Source organism: Diabrotica undecimpunctata, chromosome 7 (genome assembly GCF_040954645.1).
Source record: "Diabrotica undecimpunctata isolate CICGRU chromosome 7, icDiaUnde3, whole genome shotgun sequence".
NCBI classification, from domain to species: Eukaryota; Metazoa; Arthropoda; class Insecta; order Coleoptera; family Chrysomelidae; genus Diabrotica; species Diabrotica undecimpunctata.
Genome location: NC_092809.1, coordinates 65,902,694 through 65,925,489, shown reverse-complemented (window position 1 = coordinate 65,925,489; position 22,796 = coordinate 65,902,694). Strand labels below are relative to the sequence as shown.

The 22,796-nt window shown below is 33.0% G+C and overlaps 1 protein-coding gene across 1 annotated transcript in view; it reads right to left on the bottom strand.

Moving 5' to 3' along the window:
• The window catches only part of LOC140446804 (microfibril-associated glycoprotein 4-like), a 42,314-nt gene extending 23,129 nt beyond the window's left edge, over positions 1 to 19,185 (bottom strand). The window contains exons 1-2 of the mRNA XM_072539395.1: positions 19,067 to 19,185; positions 4,882 to 5,011 (exon numbers count right to left, since the gene is read on the bottom strand). Coding sequence (XP_072395496.1) covers positions 4,882 to 5,011; positions 19,067 to 19,132 — 196 coding nt within the window. The 5' untranslated portion in view covers positions 19,133 to 19,185. The remainder of the gene's footprint in view (positions 1 to 4,881; positions 5,012 to 19,066) is intronic.
• Between the last annotated feature and the right edge of the window lie 3,611 nt (positions 19,186 to 22,796).

Here is a 22,796-nt window from a genome sequence, read left to right as displayed (position 1 = left end):
CATAATCATTACCACCTACCCTTTTCATCGATATCTTGCACGTTGTCTTACGTTGAGTTGTTTAGACGTTTTAAGCTTAGTGTCCTTTTAGCAATGTCTTTTCGTTAGATGTTTATCTTAACATAATTATTACCAGCTCCCCTTTCCATAGATACCTTGCACGTTGTCGTACGTTGAGTTGTTTGGGCGTTACAAACTTAGTGCCCTTTGGCAATGTCTTTACGTTTGATTTTTATCTTAACATATTCGTTCTCACCGCCACTTTCCATCGATACCTTGCTCGTTGTCGTACGTTGAGTTTTTTAGACGTTTCAAGCTTAGTGCCGTGGATTTTTGTATAAATAACTGTATTAACAATTTTTGGAGAAAAGTTATTGCAGCAGGATCATTTAATTGGAATCTTTTTGAAGTGCCTTGTCCAAACGAAAATATCTTACAACAATTAAAAACTCTAATATCTAAACTTGTATCTGTATATAATTAAAAGTGTAAAAGATATGTTTTTAAGAAATATTATGTTAGAATTGTAAAGAATAAAAAGTTTTTTAGCGAAACTGCAATACATTTACGACTTAAAATGTTAAATAATAAGTAGCGAAAAATACACCTTTAAAGAATAGTTAGAAAGATCGTTTAGTCATCGGAAAAACCATATACATATAGCCAATCATATTTAAGGTTAGGATCAAGTACTGTTGGACGAGACCATTTAACTTGCAAACATATTTTACGAGTACAGTCTATGTAACTATTTCTTACCAGAGATCCGAAGCACAAGACAAACCTACAAAACATAATATTGCCCAAACTGCATTCTGTATCTAATTTCAATTTTTTGATTAATACTAATTTTATCCATATAATATATGCTTTATAAAAATACGGTTAATATTATACAAAAACTTCTTCAGTCAGAAGATGTGTGTGTTTGGATTTTTGTATAAATAACTGTATTAACAATTTTTTGGAAATTAGTATAAATCAAGGTGCTGGTCTGTTTACATGCCTTATTGTTGCTCTCTGTGTCTGTGTATGCAGAGAATAGCACTCTGGAGTATGCTAGTTCTTTTCTTAGACGTTTCGGATACCTCTTCAGAAGTCTCTTACATTTATTCCTCTGGTTAGGATACACAATGCCTTATGAGACAATAAGTGAAACTATAAAACCTTGCGGTTGTATAGAAATATTCAAAATGAACGACTGGATCGATACTAGGACTGAGTACATATTATGTGAATCATGTAAAGAACAATTGACAAACCTGCGAATTGAAGATCAAAGGAGATTGGAAGCAGAACGAATACTTAGAGAAGAACGACTTTTACACATAAAAACGCAAATTGAGGCATTAACGGACGACGTTCAAATTAAATTACATCACATAATTAAAAATACTGATCGACGAAATACCCTTATCCGATATTTGAATAGAGGTTACCTGAGTAAAACGCTATTTGAACTACTAGGTTTTGTGAAAAAGGGACGATTTTGGCTGGCATATCCCAATCGCTTACTAAAGATGGAGGAAGATTATAAAGAAGTGCTTTTTTGGTACTAATGTAATGTAAATAAACAATACTTGTACATGTCTATGTCTTTTTTTTAATATAAAAGTTTCAGTGTTGTATATATAACTTGTATCTATATGTAACTCAATAATAAAAGATATTTTAATGAAAGATATGTATATTTCTCCTACGCATTACTACTGAATATGTTCTACGTAGAATGTCACGTTTTATATGGCAAGTTTCTAGATAAATTTTATAAAGATATAATTTGTATTAGTACAAGAGAATTGGGAATTTGACGTTGGTTCGTTTTATGATGTTTTTAGCCATAAATAATGATCGTATCGCACTTGGTCGGTAATTTTCGTAATATACATGAAAATACCTTTCTAATGGTATACTGCACGGAGCACTTGGTGCAAAATTGAGCGAGTTAGGGTTTGCTAGAGATCAAACTGCGATAAGAGATTTTTCTATGCCAATGGTTTTGTTTTAATGTTAATAACAATAAATAAGCATTTATAGTTCGACCAAGTTATTACAACGGCCGTTATGACACCTTACCATATATCTTTTGAACGGATAAGCGGAAATCGACGTATGACCCATCAAATTAAAGGATTTTGAATGATGAATTACATTGTGATGTTTGATTTAATAAAATTCTATGTATAAGATCTCTTTGACACCCTGTTACATTCTGCATCGAATGTCACGTCATTTCACGTTCTATGTCGAATGTCACGTCCTGCGTCGAATGACACGTCCTGCGTCGAATGTCACGAAATTTCACGTTCTGCGTCGAATGTCACGTTCTACGTCGGATGTCACGTTTTCTTAGGCACTGTACGGACAAGAAGAAGAAGAAGAAGAATGTTCATACTGAACGTTGACATGGCTTCTGTGTGTCACCAACGCTTTCATTTGACACATCATACGTCAAAATCAGGCCAATAGCAACGAAGAAATATGTTCTACGTAGAATGTCACGTCCTGCGTCGAATGTCACGTTCTACGTCGAATGTCACGTGACATTTCACGTTCTACGTCGAATGTCACGTCCTGCGTCGAATGTCACGTCCTGCGTCGAATGTCACGTCATTTCACGTTCTGCATCGAATGTCACGTCCTGCGTCGAATGTCACGTGACATTTCACGTTCTACGTCGAATGTCACGTCCTGCGTCGAATGTCACGTGACATTTCACGTTCTACGTCGAATGTCACGTCCTGCGTCGAATGTCACGTTCTACGTCGAATGTCACGTTCTCTTAGGCACTGTACGGAAAAGAAGAAGAAGAATGTTTATACTGAACGTTGACATGGCTTCTGTGTCACCAACGCTTTCATTTGACACCTCATACGTCAAAATCAGGCCAATAGCAACGAAGATACGTTTTAGCGCCCATTTGGCAATGCTGCCATCTTTGTTTTTTATGTCAAATTATTCTCCGTCTCCTCCCCGTTCCAACGACCCCTCGTACGTCACGATCGAACCAATAGACACAAAGATACCTAATAATGCCCTTTTGGCATGATTTGATGCGCACGGCATATACTGCGTTCAACCCCATTTTTCACCCCCTTTCCAACGACCCCTTGTACGTCATGATCGGACCTATAGCAACGAAGATACGTTCTAGCGCCCATTTGGCACTGCTGCCATCTTTGTTTTTTGTGTCAAAGTATTCCCCGTCTCCTCCCCGTTCCAACGAGCCCTCGTACGTCACGATCGGACCAATAGAAACAAAGATATGACGTAATGACCTTTTGGCATGCTCCGATGCGCACGGCACATACTGCGTTCAACCCCATTTTTCATCCCCTTTCCAACGAGCCCTCGTACGTCATCCTACGTTAAGCCGTTTGGAACTTACGACCGGGGGTTGCGATTTTAGGGGATGCGATTTAGGGGATGTGCTCAGACATAGGTAGCCTATCTACTACTTTAACTTGAGAATATCCGTCAGAAAAAATCATAGCATGTAACTCGTCCTTAAAAAGACAAACACATGCCATTATGAGAGTAAAAATCTCCTGTTAGTCATTCCATAGTAAATTATGAGGGAAAAACCATGAAAAAAAATCTCATAATATTATCCCGACATGGTAAGTATTTGGTCGTGCATTTAGTTTACTTTTAATAAATACCAAATTCTGATTTTATGTTTGTTATTTAAAAAACATAAATGATGTATCCTCTATATGTTACCGACTTACTAATACTGGTATTTTCCTTTCAATAACTTCCTCTTTTAATATGGGTAACCAGATTCTACTACATTCTGCCGAGGAATTTGCGACACAGTTGGTATCATTTAGCATAATTAGAGCCGCTTCTTTGATTTTTCTCTTTTTACCATCCGTTTCTTTTAGGACTATATTTAAATCATTCCATTAAACCCTATGTTCAATAAACATACGCATGGGATAATAATGTTTCCTACGAACAACTAGAACAAACAATCCAACCTACAATATTAACTTGAAAACCGTAATGAGCAAACATGACCTCGGAGTGATGAATGAACGGAGAGCGTTTTACAAATTTTTGTTCCAATCATAGCTCAGCTTATTAATGGGTGGAACCATCATCCCACATAAAAATATCCACAAGGTTACATGGACTGCACCAGGTAATATAAGAGAATATAATATTGTTAAAGTAAGTATACATATATAGTAACAGTAGGTATACGGATGATCTTGTTATTTGGGCAGAAAATCTCGAAAGGTTTGCAGAGAATGATAAACAAGATTGATCATGTAAAAGAATATGATCTTTTAATAAGTATTGGGGAAACAAAATTTATAAAAATATCAATATCATTACAAAATTATAATGAAAGGTTAACAGTTAATGGAAACTCTAACAAGTAGAGACATACAACTACTTTGCTACCATGAGAAGAATGCATAAATACGGAACTAAAAAAAAAACCTTTAAAACCAGAAAGCATGTTATGCCTTGAGACATCTTACGTGAGGCAAAAGATATTACGTGCTTCAGTTAGATATGCAAGGAAAAGTCCAGGGAAGGAGAAGTGTAGGATAGAGAAGAATTACATGGATGGGCAACTTGAGTGAATAACAAGACTCTCATTTGTCGAACTTTTTAGAACGGCATCTAAGATCAAAATAGCCATGACGAAAAAATGTTTAGTGCAATGTAGTGAAATAAATATTTTTATGTTTGTATGTAAGACAGTGCAATGTAGTGAAATCAATATTTTTATGTTTGTATGTAAGACACATGTATCGCAATTTTAATTCTACCACTGCAAGTAAACATCTAGGCACTTTAATCTAACTCAACAAAAATACTATAATTCGAAAGCTTGTGTATAGATAATTACAAAATGTTTATTACCTAATGAAATTTCATCACTTTGTGGTTGAAAGAAGCGGCTGAAGTCATTTTTCCACGAATCAGCCTTACTCTCCACTTTAACATCTAACAATTTTGTAAGCTTGACATTTACAGGATTACGTTCTTCTGCCTAAAACAAGAAAAATAATTTAATTATTCGAAATTTTATATTATCCATATTATCCATATTATCCATATTATTCAATATCCATATTAATGAATGTAATACAATACAAGAACACCTAATTACATTTTAATCATAATTCCTTGCATTATCTCTTCAATTTCTCACGTCTATTTTTGACTAGTTTTGCTTTACTGCTTCCAACCATTTCTTCTTCGGACGTCCTCTTCTTTTTTCTATATTTCTCCCTCCTTTAGTATTGTTTTAACATTTCGATTTTCTGACATTCGTATAATGTGACCAAGCGATCTAGCTCTTTGGGCTCGTATTTTTGCGGTAATTGCTGGTTTTCCATACATCCTCATTATTTCTTTATTCGTTAGTGTTCTTCAAATATTCTTTGCCGTCTTTATTCCTTCGACGATTTTTCTGAGCACCTTTCTTTCCCAGATATCTACTCTCTTTTCTTCGTGGTGATTCATAATCCACGTTTCACTGGCATACATCACTGTGTGTCTGATTATTGTCTCGTAGATTTACCGTTTAGCTGTTCTTGACACATTTTTTGCTTTCAGTGATGAATTTAGTGACCCTATCGCTCTGCTTCTCTTTATTAATCTTTTGTCTATCTCTTTTTCTTCTTTTCCGGTGTTCGTTAGGGTTACTCCTAAGTATTCAAATTCTGACACTTTTTCAAAACGATAGACAGTCTCTGCTCCTTTTATTTTGATATATTTGTTATTATTTGTTATGTCTCCTCTTATTTCCATATATTGTGTTTTTGTTTGGTGTATTATTAATCTGTATCTTTTCACTTTCTTTTTAAATTTCTAGAAAACTTTTTCTAAATGTTTTTTTTTTTGTTCTCGCTAGTATCACCGCTTGTCTCTTTGTGCTTATATTGGATCTTCTTACGATTTGTTCTAATACTAGGTTGAATAAATTTGTTGATAGCTGATCCCCTTGTTTTATACCTATATTCACTGTGAACTCTCTTAAAAAGCTTTCTTCCATTGTTACCCTATTCATCGTATTCCTAAGCGTCACTCTCGCTAGCCTTATAAGCTTTTCTGGTATTTCTAACTTTTTCATGGCCTCATGTAGTACCGTTCGATTTAGGGAGTCATATGATTTTTTAAAATCGATAAATAGCAAATGTAATCCTAAGTTTTGTTTATAACTATTATTTTGTATTAATTTTAACATACTTATGTGATCGCTAGTTGTTCTTCCTGATCTAAAACCTCCCTGGTATTCTCCAATCACTTTGTTATCATATTCTGTTATTCTTATCCTAATAATTTTTGCCTGTATTTTATAGACTACTTCCAATAGTGCTATTCCTCTATAGTTTTAGCACTCTGTCAGTGTGTTTGTCTCTTTTTTTATAGATAGGACAAATCAGAGCACTATTTCATTGTTTCGGCATTTCTTCCTTTTGCCAAATTATTAGTGTCAAGTGAAATATTCTTTCCTTCAATCTTTCGCCACCTTCCTTAAACAACTCAGCTGGAATACCACTTTCTCTTGCACTTTTGTTATTTTTTGGGTCTCTTATCATTTCTTTGACTTTATTCAGAGTTGGTTCCTCACACGTCCCTTCTTCATCTTCTTGCCAATTCCCCTTTCCCTCAAGTTCCTCTTGTTGGTCTGTATTTAATAGATCTTCGAAATATTCCGCGCATCTGTTTAATTTTACTGTTGTTTTACCTAGAAGTAAGCCTTCTTTGTTTCTGCAATACTGTGGATTATTCTTTGTAGTTTCTCTGGATTTCTTAACTTCTTGGTAGAAATTCCGTACCTTTTTGTTTCTTTTTGTTTGTCACTTCTGTTTAGGCTTCCTCTATGTTTTTCAATTGCTTTTCTAGGTGTTCTCCTTTCTTTTTTCTGCTAATTCTTTTCACTTCCTTTCTTCGTACCACATAGTTTTCAATCGCATTTTGGGTATTTTCTTTATCTCTTTGTAGTTTTGCCCAGTTTCTTCTTGCCAAAATATTTCTACATTCTTCATCGAACCAGTCTTGGCGTCTTTTTATATGCTCTCTTCACTTTTAAGCTTTTCCTCTGCTTTCGGTATGGCTGTCTGTTGGTCTGCCACTCTTTATCTATGTCCTGTTTGACTGGATTCTCTAGTTTTTTATTTATTTCTTCCTCTAGTCTATTTACAACCTACTTCTCTTGAAGGCGCCGCTCTAATTGGTAATATAATCTGTCTCTAACAGGTTTTGGTATTATTGAAAGTTTTTGTTTTATTTTTGCTATTATTAATGTATGGTCACTGTTAGTATCTGCCCCTCTGTAACTCCTGCAATCGATTATTGCCTTATCACGTTTGTTTAAATTAGGACACAATCTATCTCATTTTTTATTTTTCCATCGGGAGAAGTCTATGTTACCTTATGAATGTGTTTGTGATTAAACCTAAATTCTATCGCATTGATCTCACCGATGATGATCTTCATACCGTATATTCTCTATTAGGGTGCTTAGCTTGTCGTAGAACTCTGTTTTGGTTTCTAAGTCTTTATCTTCAGTGGGCGCATTTTCATTAATGATACTTATCTTCCTATACTTTTCACTTACTCTCAAGAACCATATTCTCTCTGATATTGCTTTGTTTACTTTTCTTGACACCATGAATCCTACTCCAAAATATCTTTTGGTCCCCCACTTTTAAACAGTATACTCTTTCCTATTTTTATTATTTCATTTCCCAGTTGTTTCGTTTCTTGCAGGGCAAGGATATCTATTGTATATTTTTCCATAATTTGTTCTAAGTTTCTTAAAGCTCCCTGCTCATAAGTACCTCCCACATTCCAAATCCCAATTTTTATTATATCCTTAGATTTTTGCCTTTCTTTTGTGTTTATTTTTCCGTTTTCCATGGTTGTAATCCTTTGCCTTGCTGTTTAGGTATCATATCTCCCGGTTGTTTTTCTTCTACTAGTTTTTTGGCAATTTTTCTTTGATATTTTCTTTAAGTTGTTGTTTTTCTTCATCCCATATCCATATTTTCCCATTCACGCACAATTTCTTATTTTTGTCTGTTTTTTTTTTACTTTTTTCTTCCTTTGCTATTTTAACTATTTCTTTCTGTATTATTTTTTCTGTTGCTGTCAGATCATTATTTATGTAGATGCGACCTTTATGATACTTTAACTTACTTTTCCTATTTAGTAACCCAATTTTGTCCGTGAAAGTTTCTGTTTTTATGGCATAGACTGTTTCTTCTATTTTTGGTGCGTTCCTTAGTTTTATTTGCGCCTGCAGTTGTTGTGTTATAAATGTTTCCATGCTTTCTTTTAGTTTCTTATCATTATAATGAAATAATAAAAAAAGTAAAAACTAAAAGAGGAGACCAAATGGGAGAAAAACAACTTAAAATAATCTGCTATGCAGATGACGCAATACTACTCTCTCAAAGTGAAGATGATTTACAACGTATGCTGCACCAATTTAATATAACCGCCAGAAAATTTAAGATGTTAATTTCCACAAAAAGACAAAATGCATGGTTACAACAGCAAATTTACTAATATGTACATTGGAACCGGAAGGTCAGATAATAGAAAAAGTGATATAGTTTAAATATCTAGGCATCACATTATCTAGTAACGGAAAACTAGGAACTGAAGTGGAAGATATGAAACTGCTGCCTAAATGAAACAATATGGAGAAACAAAAATATCGGGAAAGAAATGAAAGGCAGAATTTACAAAACAGTCATCATACCAATAATGACATACGCGGCAAAAACACGACCTGACACAGAGAGGACAAAAAGGATGTTAGAAACAGCCGGGATGAAAACACTCAAAAAATTTATAGAAAAACACTATGGGACAGAGCTAGAAGTACAGATATACGACGTAGATGCAAGGTGAAGAATATCAAGAACTGAAAAGAAATAGAAGCGTAGAATAAAACAATCGCATAAGCCAAATAACAACAAATAGATGGTTCCTTAATATGAAGACGAACGGTAGGAAGACCAACAAAACAATGGAACGACAACTTACTGGAAGCACATTGAAAAACAGAAAGTCATGTCTACATAAAAAAAAAAGAAGACTACTTTAACGGCCTTTTATCTTTGCTCTAAGGATCAGTTGTAGTATTTTACACCGATTTTCCCTCACTATATGTTGCAGATAAGACCTTTTCCGGTGTTAAGCCTTTAGTATTTTTTTTTTGTTGACCCTCACTAGTTTTTCTTGCTGTCCACGGTCCAACATCCGTCTATAAATTCATTTAATTTTATATAGGTAGTTTTAGAAAATAGGGAGAAAAGCCTAGATGTGGCTACCCCTACAGTTAGGTGGCATAACCACAGTAATTAAAAACAGAGGGTGTTCCATTACCCAGGACACCTTAAGTAACTTTCAAATCACTTAGATCATAAGCCTCCTCACGTAAGTCACACGATGAGGAGGGGTGGAGGAAAAACCTGGGGGTCAGATAGGTACCACTTCGACTAGCGAGGTGTGACCGGTTTGATCTTCGGACATGTGGATCCCATTCTTAGATTGGTATACACATGTTCCTAGGGGCAGGGTTGATTACTGCGTGTGTGTGTGTGTGTGAGGTAGTTTTAGTCATTGCTATTTTGCGTGTTATTTTTATGTCGGGATCTAATCGGTCAATGTAAATACAGGTTTAAAATAAGGAAATCCGCTATCAACGAGTTTATTTAACTTAATCTTGGAACAAATCGTAAGAAGATCAAATATGAGTACAAACAGGACTATTTTTAATAGCAAGGAATAGTAATTAGCGTAAGCGGATGATATAATGATACTATTAAAAATAAAAAATCATTTAGAAAGTGATTTCCAGAAATTTGAAGAGAAGGCGAAAAGATACGGACTAATAATAAACCAAGCGCAGTATATGAAAATGAGTGAAGACATAACAAATTATAGCAAATATGTCAAAATGAAAGGAGCAGAGGCAGTCTATAGATGTAGAAAAGTGACAGAATTTGAATACTTAGGAGTACTCATAACGAATACGGTAAAAGAAGTAAAAGTGATAGTCAAAATATTAGTGAAGGAGAGTAGAGCTATAAGGTCAATAAATTCAATACTAAGAGCAAAAAAGATGTCAATATGTCAACTTCGAGTCTACGAGACAGTAATCAGACTCACGGTAATTAGACCCACGGTGATGTACAGACCGTGGATTATGAACCAATAGAAAGAAAAAAAAGTAGAGAGATCGATCAACAGGAAAAAAAGAAAGTAGAAATCAGAAAAAGAAAGCTGGTTAGAAAAGTTTTCGGATGAATACAGACGACAGAAAATAATATTTGAAGAAGACAAACAAATAAAGAAATATTGAGAATGTACGAACAACCAACAATTACGGCAAAAATAAGAGCTCAAAGTACTAGATGGCTTGGTCAAATTATATTAATGGCAGAGAACCAAAATATTAAAACAATACTAAAAAAGTGCGAAATAGGGAAAAAAAGACTAGGAACTCTAAAGAAAAAATGGCTTAAAGCAGTAAAGCAAGACTTATCAGAAAGAGGCGTAAGAAAAAAACAAGAGTTCGGAGAAAGGAAATAACCAAGTTTTTGGAAACCAGTGATCTACAAGTCCTGCAGCTCTGTTGTACTGTTGTGTATATATATATATATATATATATATATATATATATATATATATATATATATATATATATATATTATATATATATATATTTATATATATATATATATATATATATATATATATATATATATATATATATATATATATATATATATATATATATATATATATATATATATATATATATATATATATTTATACACAACAAGAGAGTTAAAAAATAAAACAATGCAAAAAAAAACAATCAAAAATCAGAAACATAATAATAATTACTTATATATCTTTGTAAAAGCAGATCAGGAATATAAAGGTATACCTTCCTCAGAAACGAGAATGTAAGTAGTACAATTACGGTAGGTAAAACAATAACTATACAGTGTGGCGCACCGAAAACGAAACAGAGGCATTTACTGGCAGATGATTCCTTTTTTGAAAAAACGCTCGAACCCGTCGATTTTGTTTTGGAGGGGGACACAAAATTGGCATAAAATCACTTTAACATTTGCAGCCCCTTAAGCGGGGGTGGCATCATCCCTAAAATCTTAAATGAAAAGGGGGGTCGAATGATTCATTATTTGAAAGGTCCCCATAGGTATTTCAACTCCCTTTATAATGATGTAAAATTCATGTATTTAATTCAGTACTTTTGGAGATTTATTGATTTAAAGTTTAAAGTAGACTTTAATAGGTACATCAAATTAGTTTGTACTTCTTTCAGAAGAAATTTAAGTAAAAGCATTTTCTTGATAAGTAAATACCTTTATTTACTACGCCCATGGTTTATTAATAATAAAAATAGCAATTGAAGTGTCCTTTGTGACAAAAAAAGTTGTTTCTTGAAGAAAGATAAGTAGAGAATGCCACGTACTTATTTTAAATAGGAAATAGTACATTAGTTTGCGATTGATTTGACCAATCTTTGTTGTTAAAATATCATTTATTGCTTTATACATAAATTAACCATGGTATATTCCACGGCAGAAAGGGTTGAAATTATTGAAATATTTTTCGGAAATAATCAGTGCGCTAATAGAACAGCACAAATTTTTAATGAGCGACATGAGAACAATAATGTGCACCGAAAATATGTTCTAGAACTTGTAGCTAAATTTCGGGAAACTGGATCAGTCGCCAATAAAAAACGTAATATTGAAAATCCTATAAGGAACGAAGCAACAGAAGTGGGGGTTTTAGGGCAAGTTATTGTAGATCCTACATTAAGTACCCGCAAATTGCAAACTTCGTGTAGTGTTAGTCGACGTACTATCCAACGGATTCTAAAGGCCCATAATTTTCATCCGTATAAAATTTACCTTGTACAAGAACTCAATGAAGACGATTTTGATAAGCGATTAGAATTTTGTGAAGTTATGAGTGAACGAATTACAAACGATGAACAATTTTTATTTAACATTTTCTTTTCCGACGAATGTTCCTTTTTTTTTAAATGGCGAAGTAAATCGTCATAATTGTCGATATTGGTCAGACTCTAATCCCAGAATTTACCATGAGGTACACACACAGCAGCCACAAAAGTTAAATGTTTGGGCTGGCATTTTTGGCGATCATTTGGTTGGTCCTTTTTTATTACCTGGAAATTTGACTGGTGAAATGTATTTGGAATTACTGCAAAATGCCATAGATCCTGCGCTAACAGATATAATTGAAAATCAGAATGATGGTCGATACGTTGAGAATATGTTGATGTTCCAACAGGATGGTGCCCCACCACATTACGCATTAAGAGTTCGGCATTATTTAGATCAGACCTTTCCAGGTCAATGGATTGGTAGAAGAGGTGCCGTTGAATGGCCCCCAAGATCGCCAGATTTATCACCTTTGGATTTCTTTTTGTGGGGTTACTTAAAAAGCAAAATCTATGCTACTCAGCCAACATCCTTAGAAGATTTACGACAAAGAATTGTGAATGAGTGCCATCAAATTACTAATCAAATATTGCAAAATGTCCGGCAACGTTTTCAGCAAAATCTTTATTATTGCATAGAAAGTAATGGTGGTCATTTTCAACATTTACTCGGCTGACAGGTCAGTTCATTTTTTATTTTTTAACAACTTTGCTGCTATGTATTGATCTCCTCTTACGATGATGTATTTAAACTTTAAATCAATAAATCTCCAAAACTACTGAATTGAAGTACATGAATTTTACATCATTGTAAAGGGAGTTGAAAGACCTTTTTAATGATAGATCATTCGACCCCCCTTTCCATTTAAGATTTTAGGGATGGTGCCACCCCCGCTTAGGGGGCTGCAAATGTTAATGTGATTTTATGCCAATTTTGTTTCCCCCTCGATAACAAAATTTAAATTTAAAAAGGAATCATCTGCCAGTAAATGCATCTGTTTCGTTTTCGGTGCGCCACCCTGTATATTATGAATACTCGGAGCAACGCTAATAAAAATAAAAATCGCGTGGACAACGAAAGTCAGTAAACTACTCAACAGTGTCAAAAAAACAGCAAAATTGAGGAGTTGAGAATCTAAAAACTTAAGGCAAATAAAATAAAATAGACCCTATAAATAAAAAAAATGGGAAGAATAAACAAATAATTATCGATTTGAATCAGCTTTTTAAAGTCGAATATACACTCGCGATCATAAAATCCGGGTCACCTTGAAAATTTCAAGTTTCTGGAATATTTTTGCCTCTGGTGCAGTAATAACCTTTTTTTAGGCTAACGTATTTTTTATTTGTCATGAATGTTTGTTTTGAAAGACAAAAAAACGGTTTTTTATCGTTTTTATTGAACATTGTTGATAAAACAGGCATACGAAAAAAATGGAAAATACAGAACGTGGTAAAATGTCAGTGAAATTTCAATGACTATTATCGTGTATTGTCTCCACTTGCTCTAATGACCTTGCAGACGACGGGGCATACTCTCAATTTTTCTCCGGATTACATGTTGTGGTATGTTATTCCACTCTCTTACTAACAGATCCTTAAGCTCCTGTGCGTTGTTAGGAGGAGATGTTAGGAGCTGAATACGTTCTTTCAAATCGTCCCAGATATGTTCGATGGGATTTAGGTCCGGAGACCTAGCTGGCCAGGGTAACCTCGTAATTCCAACCTCGTCCAAGTATTGCATACTGATCGTGGCAACGTGTGTTCACGCGTTGTTCTGCATACAAACGGCGTTTTCTCCAAGACTTGCCATGGTATGCATAATATGTTCTTCCAGAATCTCCGTAATGTCCCTTCGTACAGTTAAGGACCCATTTTAGATGAAGGGTAATTCTGTGCGGAAGTCGGAAGATACACCTCCCCAAGCCATGACCAAGCCTCCACCAAATGGCATTCTTGGAGCAATGCAAGCTTGTGAAAATCATTCACCGGTTCTCCTCCAAACTCTTACACGTCCATCGGATCCAGTTAGGCAGAAACGCGATTCATCTGGGAATAACTCTTTGCTCCAATCATTAATTCCCTAAAGCGCGTATTGTCGAGCAAAAGCTAGTCGTGCAACTCGATGCGCCAGGCGAAGTGGCGGTCCTGTAGCCATTACCCTAGAAGATAGTCCAAAAGAACGAAATCTTCTCCTGACTGTTGCAACGCTAACATTGCGGTTTCGTACTTCCTGTAGACGATTTCGATGCATAATCGCAGTTGATGTCCGGTTTCGTAAAGCCTGAAACACAAGAAAACGGTCATCTCGTACCGTGGTTATTCTTCTTCGTCCAGAGCCAGGTCGTCTGGATAGCAAACCCTTCTCCTGAAAGCGTTGAAGCACTCGTTGAACCGTAGAAAGGCTTACGCCAACAGTTCTTGCGACTTGCCGTTGAGTGTGACGGTCTTTCACAAGCGCAACAATTATTTGTGCCATTTCTACAACAGTCAAGGGTATTTTTGGCAAAAAATAAACAATAATAAACACTAATAATTTCACTAATAAACACTAATGGTGGCAATAATAAACGTTTGTTCGTTGCGTTTGAACAGAAAGTCGAAACACAAATGAGACATTTAAAACAAGCGGTAGTTACAGGAACCGTTCATTTTGGGAAGTGTGCACTTTTCCGCGAAATCGGCACAATTGAAATTCTTTGTTGCAAAGAAAACCGCTAAGCCGACAACAATTCTCAGAAACATGCATTAGTTTGTATTTGTGTTATTATTATTTACGATAAAGCTCGTTAAAAATGAAATATCGGTGATTTTCAAGGTGACCCGGATTTTATGATCGCGAGCACTTCACATCAAATATACCATACTAATGAACAACCTGCAGCTTGTTAATTACAAATAGTTTCTAATTTGAGTGGTTTTATTAGTTTTTAATAGTCTTGTGTAGTACCAAAATAAAAGTAAAATTGCAGACTTCATTAATCCGTAAGTCATCTTTCATTTATATAATGGAATGTTTAGATAATTGCATTTAAATACAATTTGAAGTATAGACTTTTCTAATTGTGTGAAATAAAAAAAAAACTTAACTGCTCCTCACAAAAACTTACTTTTAAAACTTACTTACTTAAAAACTATATTTAATATAGCTGTGCCCTTTAAAATTTTTCCATTATTTAGAATTTCTGGTTTTTTTTAATGTCCAGTTAATTCAATTTTAATTGGGCATTTATCCATACTACCCATGCAGTATAGGTCACTTATATCTTTTTGCGAAATGTCTACTTCTAGCGTGTTGGTTAAATCACTACAGAGCTTCGGGATTTCCGAAATTGCAGATTTTTCTAATTCAAATACTACTAGATTACTTTTCACACTTTATGTGGAGTTATTTGCACAATTTTTAGAGCTTTTCGCAGAGATAAATTTTCATTCTCCAGCCGCTTAATTTTATCGTTTAGGCTTTCTAAGATTTTGTTTCGACTTTCTTCTATGGTGGTTTTTAATTCTTTTTTGATAATATCTAATTCTTTTAGTATTTTTTTTTGTATCGCTTTCAGACATTCTCGTGTATGGCACCCTTTATATATTTCGTGAATACAATTTATATCACCTGATTTAATAAAAAGTCAGCAGGAAGATCTTAAGATTTAAAAAAAACACTTAAAAATTGTAAGAGAAGAAGACCCAGGAAAAAACAGCTATATACGGAACAACAAACTGTTTATAGACCATCAAAGTTATACGCCCAAAAAACTTGAAGAAAACCCAACTTTTCCGGAGAAAGATGATATATTTATCGCCTCAATTAGACAGTAGACAGAAGATAAAATGGGAAAACAAAATAAACCGAATAATACCCAATGCTAATGAAAAGAAGCCAACGCCAAAAAAACATCCATCTGTGTCTTCTGCTACTAGAAAATTAACCAAGCCACAAAAGTCATCCACTACATCAAATTCTTTGTCTGAATAAAAGAAATAAATGAAAACCAGGTCAAACGAACAACATTAAAAATGTGTATACTATTACATCTGTGTAATGTTAATCGTGCGGTAAATAATTGGTGTGTACTAGTTAAAAAAAATGGATATCTATGTAAGAGACTACGAAGAAGAAAAAGTGGACAAAAAATGTGTAAGTAGTGATAGTTTTAATAAGGATTACTCAGTGACGATAAAAAATGACTTAAAAATAATTCATTGTAATGCTATGTATATGATAATGTAATTAGCAGTATAGGTAAGAATTTTGATATTTTTTGTTTATTTTTGTCAACTCTAAATGTTAACTTTGATATATTAGTTCTTACGGGGACATATATTCAAGATGATATTGATAAAACCCCATTGTTGTTATAAAATTACGATTTATTATACAATTATGGCGATTTAAGTAAAAATGATGGAGTTATTATTTACATTAAATCATCTATAAAATATGAATATTCTGTTGTACCATTGGTGAACATTAAGTTACTTGAAGTCATTATAAATTATAATAAAACAAAAATCGTTTTAATAAATATATAGTATATATAGTATATATACTAAATATCATAAATAGTTTTAATCAGGATTTGCATCAATGCCTGCATAAGTAAAAAACGAATCACTTTTCATATATTAGTTGGTGATATCAAATTAATTTGTTTGAGGATCAAGATCACACTGAAGAATACCAAAATTGTCTAGCTTTACAAAATTTCTTGTCTTATATAAATAAAACAACTAGGCCTAGAAGTCAAATTTGTATAGATCATTTCTTTATAAAAAGATCTGCTGATTAAACTAACATATCTTCATTTATACTTGAAAATAATACTACTTCAGATCACTATCCAATCGCAGTTTTCATCCCTAGTCTAATCAAACCCAAAGAAAATAAAATAACAATAAAGAAGTAATTCAACTACATAAATCTAAAAAAAAATTTGAAGCAGGAAAAGTGGTTGAATATTTACCTACAATAAAACAAATAAAAATGAAGCGGTAAAACTTGTCATCGACAAAATCTTTAATTTAATAAACAAAAATACAATTATTTTAAAAAGAAATGATCTAAACACCATTTTTAAAAACGATTGAATGATAGAGGGACTTTTAAAGTCTGTAAATGAAAAACATAGATTGTATGATAAGCTAATCCAAGATCCCTCAGATAACTTAAAAAAACAACGATATACAGATTATAAAAATAATTTAAGACTTTTAGTTAAAACTGTAAAAATAAAACCAAAACAGGAAAAACAATAACTGATAGAAAAGAAATTGCAAATAAATTTAATACAGATTACAGTACATTAGGACAAAGGTATGCACAAAAATACCCATTTGTAGTGACCAGATCGAGAAAATAGATCGGATAGAAAGCAGCTGTGTACTTGTATCTCGCTGACCAAAAAGAAGTAGTAAATGCAATACAATCTTTAAAACACAAAAAATTGCCTGGTTGGGATAGTATCAAGACAGAAACCATCAAACAAATTAAGGAAAAAATTATTACTCCTTCAATTTTCTCATTAATGCATGTTTTCAGAATGGTTGTTTTCCAGAATGTCTGAAAATAGGCAAAATCAACCTCTGTTTAAAACAGGAAATTAAGACGACGTGACTAACTACAGAACAATCTCTTTGTTATCTGTTTTTTTTTTTCAAAATATTTGAAAAGAATTTAAAAAATAGATTAGTAAGTTTTTGGGATAGGTTTAGTATAATATTGAATTGCCAATACAGTTTTAGAGAAATAAAATCGACACAAGGTGCTATTTGTAAACTAACATCACAAATATCAGAGGCTTTTGAGTCTAATAAACGTAGTTTATGCATATTCGTCGTCTCTCTAAGGGGTTTGACACGATATCTCACGAGATCTTGTTAAAAAAACTTGAGAAGTATGGTCTGAGAGGACAGGTTTTGACATTACTAAAAGTTACTTAACTGACAGAAAACAATTTATAGAAATTGATGGTGTCAAAAGTGATCCTGAAATAATTAATTATGGTATACCGCAAGGGACCGTTTTAGGCCCTCTACTTTTTACACTTTATGTTAATGACATGTTCAAACTAAAAACTGTTGGAAACATAATTAGTTTTGCTGATGACACCGCAATTTTTTATAAAGCTGATAATTGGGAAGATCTTAAAATTATAGCAGAACAAGACTTAAAAATTATAAAAACATGGTTGCAAATAAACAAACTTACATTAAATTATGCAAAACTAAATATATACCTTTTGCAATATATTAAAATTCTCTGCCAACTATTCATTAAAAATAAATAAAAAACAACAAATATTTAAAGCAGAGTACGTAAAATATTTAGGAGTTTTAATTGACCTAGGCACCTTAAATGGGACTTACAAATAAAAAATATTATAAGAAAAATACGAGGACTGCTACCAAAATTCCTCTATTTAAAAGAGTTTTTGGATGTTGAACAGCTTAAAATGCTTTACCTATCTCTTGTCCAGTCTCATCTTTTATATGGGATTTTAGGATGGTGTGAAGCAGCTGATTGCCATCTGATGACCCTTCAAAATACTCAGAAATGGTTTTTTAAATTAATACATGGAAAACGAAAAACATATCCTCAGACCAACTTTTCCATGAAACTCAGGTTCGTGATGTTCGGCAATTATACTGCTTAGAGCTACTTAAAAATATTCATAAAGATAAAATTCCTCTTAAAGTAAAAGTGTCAAATTATGAAACAAGAAAAAAATTGAATGTCGAATGTCTTCACACTTTAAAAACAATCCCATAAATTATAAAAATGTCACAAATTTTTATTTGTATAAAAAATTAGTTACTGTTTGAGTAAAAAGGTAGATTAAAGATAGATTAAGTCAACAAGCATGTTTATGCTTTTAAGACTTTTTTTACGTTTATTTTATTGTAAGTAAACTGAATATGTAAATTAATATAATAACTATTGATTTAAATAAACGCATATTATTATATTATATTATATATATTAGGTACTACTGTGGAAATATTTATTACTAAGAATAATTCTTTAATATTTCTACTAAGAATAATTCTAATTATTAAGAATTTAAAAAGAAAATAACTTACTGTGCCTAAAATTTTGTTTTCGGTAAATATTACACTTACTAATACGAACAGAGTTAGGGAAATCATTGTGATTAACTAAAGTAAAATCATATTGATGAACTATTTATAATGTTATTAATGTTATTCATACAGGATGGCGATAGCAACATATAACACTCTATCTATTTGATAGCACCCACATCCAACAAAAAAACCCGGGTTTTTCTTATCTGGTAACAAGTACATTGTGATTTAATGTTTGGCTACTAAAAATTTGATTATTTTTTAAATTATGTTGTAATCAACGTTCAATAAATTATCTTGGTGTCCGTGAAAATATATTATTTTAATATAAAAACTAACTTTGCGACATCTGTCTTTTACATCCTAGTTTTTAAAAATATGTTCTAAGTAGCCGCTGATATTTATAAAAATTTAACATTCACTTCACACTTAACATAAACTGTTATCCCAATATACTTTTTTACTATATTTTCTTCTTTTTTTTTGTACCACGTTTGTTTTAAACGTTGGCTATCCTCATGTTAACAAGATGATTGGATGATTGGGTAATTCTCGGTCGTCAGCTACATAAAACCACACTCTTCGACTGGTCGACCTGTCCATTATCTAATACTGCTTAGCCAAGATAGTTATTTCGTTGCGACTAAGCGTTTTTCTTTTATTTTGCACTGAACGAACAACCAGTGTCAGCAATATTGGATCCCCTTATTGCATGATCAATATTGGCCGATAAATATCGGACCTTTCTTGTTTTGACGGTATGGATAAATTCTGGCTCTTTGCACATGGTTTCAGGGACATGTTCGTTGAATATGTGTGCCTTTTACAGGATTTTGAATACTAAAACATCAATAATAGTACAGCTTAAATGCTCTAATCTATTAAACTTTTGGCTGCCATTGTCCATATTTAATATACATATAGCAAAGCGGCCCAGATGTAGCACTCTTAGTGCTTTCATATGGATGCTTTATCGCTTACAAACCTGACACTGGTCTTAACGAGGTCGATAGAATCCAAGATTATATTGCTTTTAAAATACCTTTAAATCAATATCTTGCATTTTCACGGTTTTAGTTTGACACGTTTGATAGCATTTTCGTAGCGTAGCAACATAACACGGACGATAAAATGTCTACTAGTAAATATATTATCAAAATAAAATTGAATATTTGGATTTGTAGATGCAATAACGAACTAGTATGAGATAAAATTTTGTATGCACTTCGGGTATTAATAGATGTATATTATGCCCTCGGGCGACTTACAAACCGATGAGGTTTGTAAGACATAAACTCAGGACATAAACATTTATTTAATACCCTTGGTACATAAATAACAGATCATAAAACAGAAAAAGGTCCTTGATCTTCGATGGCATGTAAATTTGGTCTTAAATACGCAATAAGCCTTTGGACTGCTTCAAAGTCGATCTCACGAGATTTTTTCAAAATTCTTCGCCCAACCGGTTTTCATTTTGGAAATCTTAGCCATTATTATACACCATTCGACTCAAAATAGACCAAAACTCTTCTATCGATCTCTCCTGAGGTATATTTGAAGGATTGTCGCGCTTGGGAACAAAGTTTATATTTTGAGCAGTTAACCAATTTGTCGTTCTCCTGGCATAATAGCATGACCTAGGTCGGGCAAAAATATGATTTCGTCATTGGGGTTATGATTAATAATAAACTGAATAAGCTGTGTACGACATCTATCAACAAAATTGTCAGCAATAAGAGCTTCACCGCAAACACGTCTAACAAACGCCTGTGAAACACCAGCTTCTAAGATGCAACACCATACCAAAATTTAATCCGCAAATTTCACTTTTCCCTTCAACCAACTTCGTCCGGTGCATCTTGTACATTGCGTGTATAAAGTCTTTGCCCGTCATTTTACCAGGAAAATGAATATGTCTCAATACACGGCAACATCTAGGAATATTTTACAACTGGGCTGGTGTGTACTTAGGAGCTTTTTTTTCTTTTATATCGTTTTAAATTATTTCTAGAAATTGTTCTACTTACAGTAATTCGTGAAACATTAGGTATATCTTTGGTCAAAATTTCGCAAAGACTTTCCCAATTGGTTCTTCATACTCTAAATGGATATTTGTTTCCGATCAGAAGTTAAAATTTTTGGTCTTACACTTTTGGGCAAATTCGGGCATGGTATACCTTTTTGAAAAGCGTTAACACAGAAATATTTTGAGCACTAAAAACTCTTACAATATGGCGTGTTGATACATGACCAATTAAATGATAAATACTTTGACGACGAATATTAAGTTTGTACGACATCTTAACGAACCGTATTTGTTAAAATTGATATTGTTTATGTCGTTTAAGTTGTTTACTAACTTTGGTTTTCAATGGCAATTTGATCCAATGCTTCATACCAATAATACTTTTAAATCTAAAAGTTTCCGAAAACTTTAGAGACATACGTTAGTCTTAAACCTTAAAAAAGAGCGGTTTAATAATAAACAACTGCACAAACAGGTGTCTTAAAGAATGTCCGGACGAGGCAACCCATAAGACAAGTTACTTGGGTGCACAATTAGGTATGTCAAATTAAACACTTGCTACAGCAGAGATTTTTGGCGTTATTAGCTGCACTTTTAAAAATTTTAAGGTGACCACTTTTAGGAAATTTTTTTTTTCGAACTTATGACATAACACTCTGTAATAAGATTCTTGTGTATAGCATGGAAATAGAACATACATATCTAGTTGTAGCATTAAAAGGAGCGTGAAAAATGCAATCTGTAACGGTGGATAACTTCAAATCACAAAATTTCGAGTTACAAGTCTGTCCCAAACCCTTCTTTCAGTGCGTCACTAATTTTGACGTCATAATATAGGATTTTAAGAATGTCGAGAATTGTTGCATGATATTTTAGTTAAATCTGACAGTTTCAGGATTGTAATCGGCTAAATATGAAAAGGTTATTTTTTTTAAATGTGGAGTAAAAATTTACATATTAGGGGTCCCGTCCTGTATAAAAATTTTTATTGCTCATTATATTGGGACGGCAGTTTGTTATAATTCCTATTCTATACATTCTAAGGAAAGCGCTTAATTAGCTAATATTTGCTTATGGAGTTATTATTATTTATTACAAACACTATGGAATTGGAATGTTTGTTTATTAATAATAACCCTTCCTCCTTTTAAGGGTTGACTGCGAGATAAAAAAAATTACTGGCAATTGCAAGGCATCAAAAATAACATCGGCATGATAAAATAACATCGATTGAAATCAGTCATATTTGGAAAAGTAATTTTCCGATGAGATGGTAGCCAATAGTTTAATTTTGTGAAGATTTATCATCAAATAGTTGAAATAGTTTAAATAGTGGAACAGTTGATTTTTGAGTTATTCTACCAGATTTGGTGTGCAAATGAAAGAGTGTTATAAAGTTTAGTGAAAAAAACAATGTAAATAGTTTAAATAGTGAAGCAGTTGATGTTTGAGTTAATCTACTAGTTCCGGTGTCCAGATAAAATAGTGTTAATGGCGTTTAGTTAAAAAACAAGATACCGAATGTAAGTTTACCTTCTTTTTTATGAATAACAAACCTGAATATTATATTTCAAACAATCCACAATCCAATTCGGAATCTGATTTAATAAAATACATGATTACAGTAGATATATGACTGGTATCAATTATATCTTACATTTCAAAAAAATCCGTTTTAATACATATAAATATCCATAA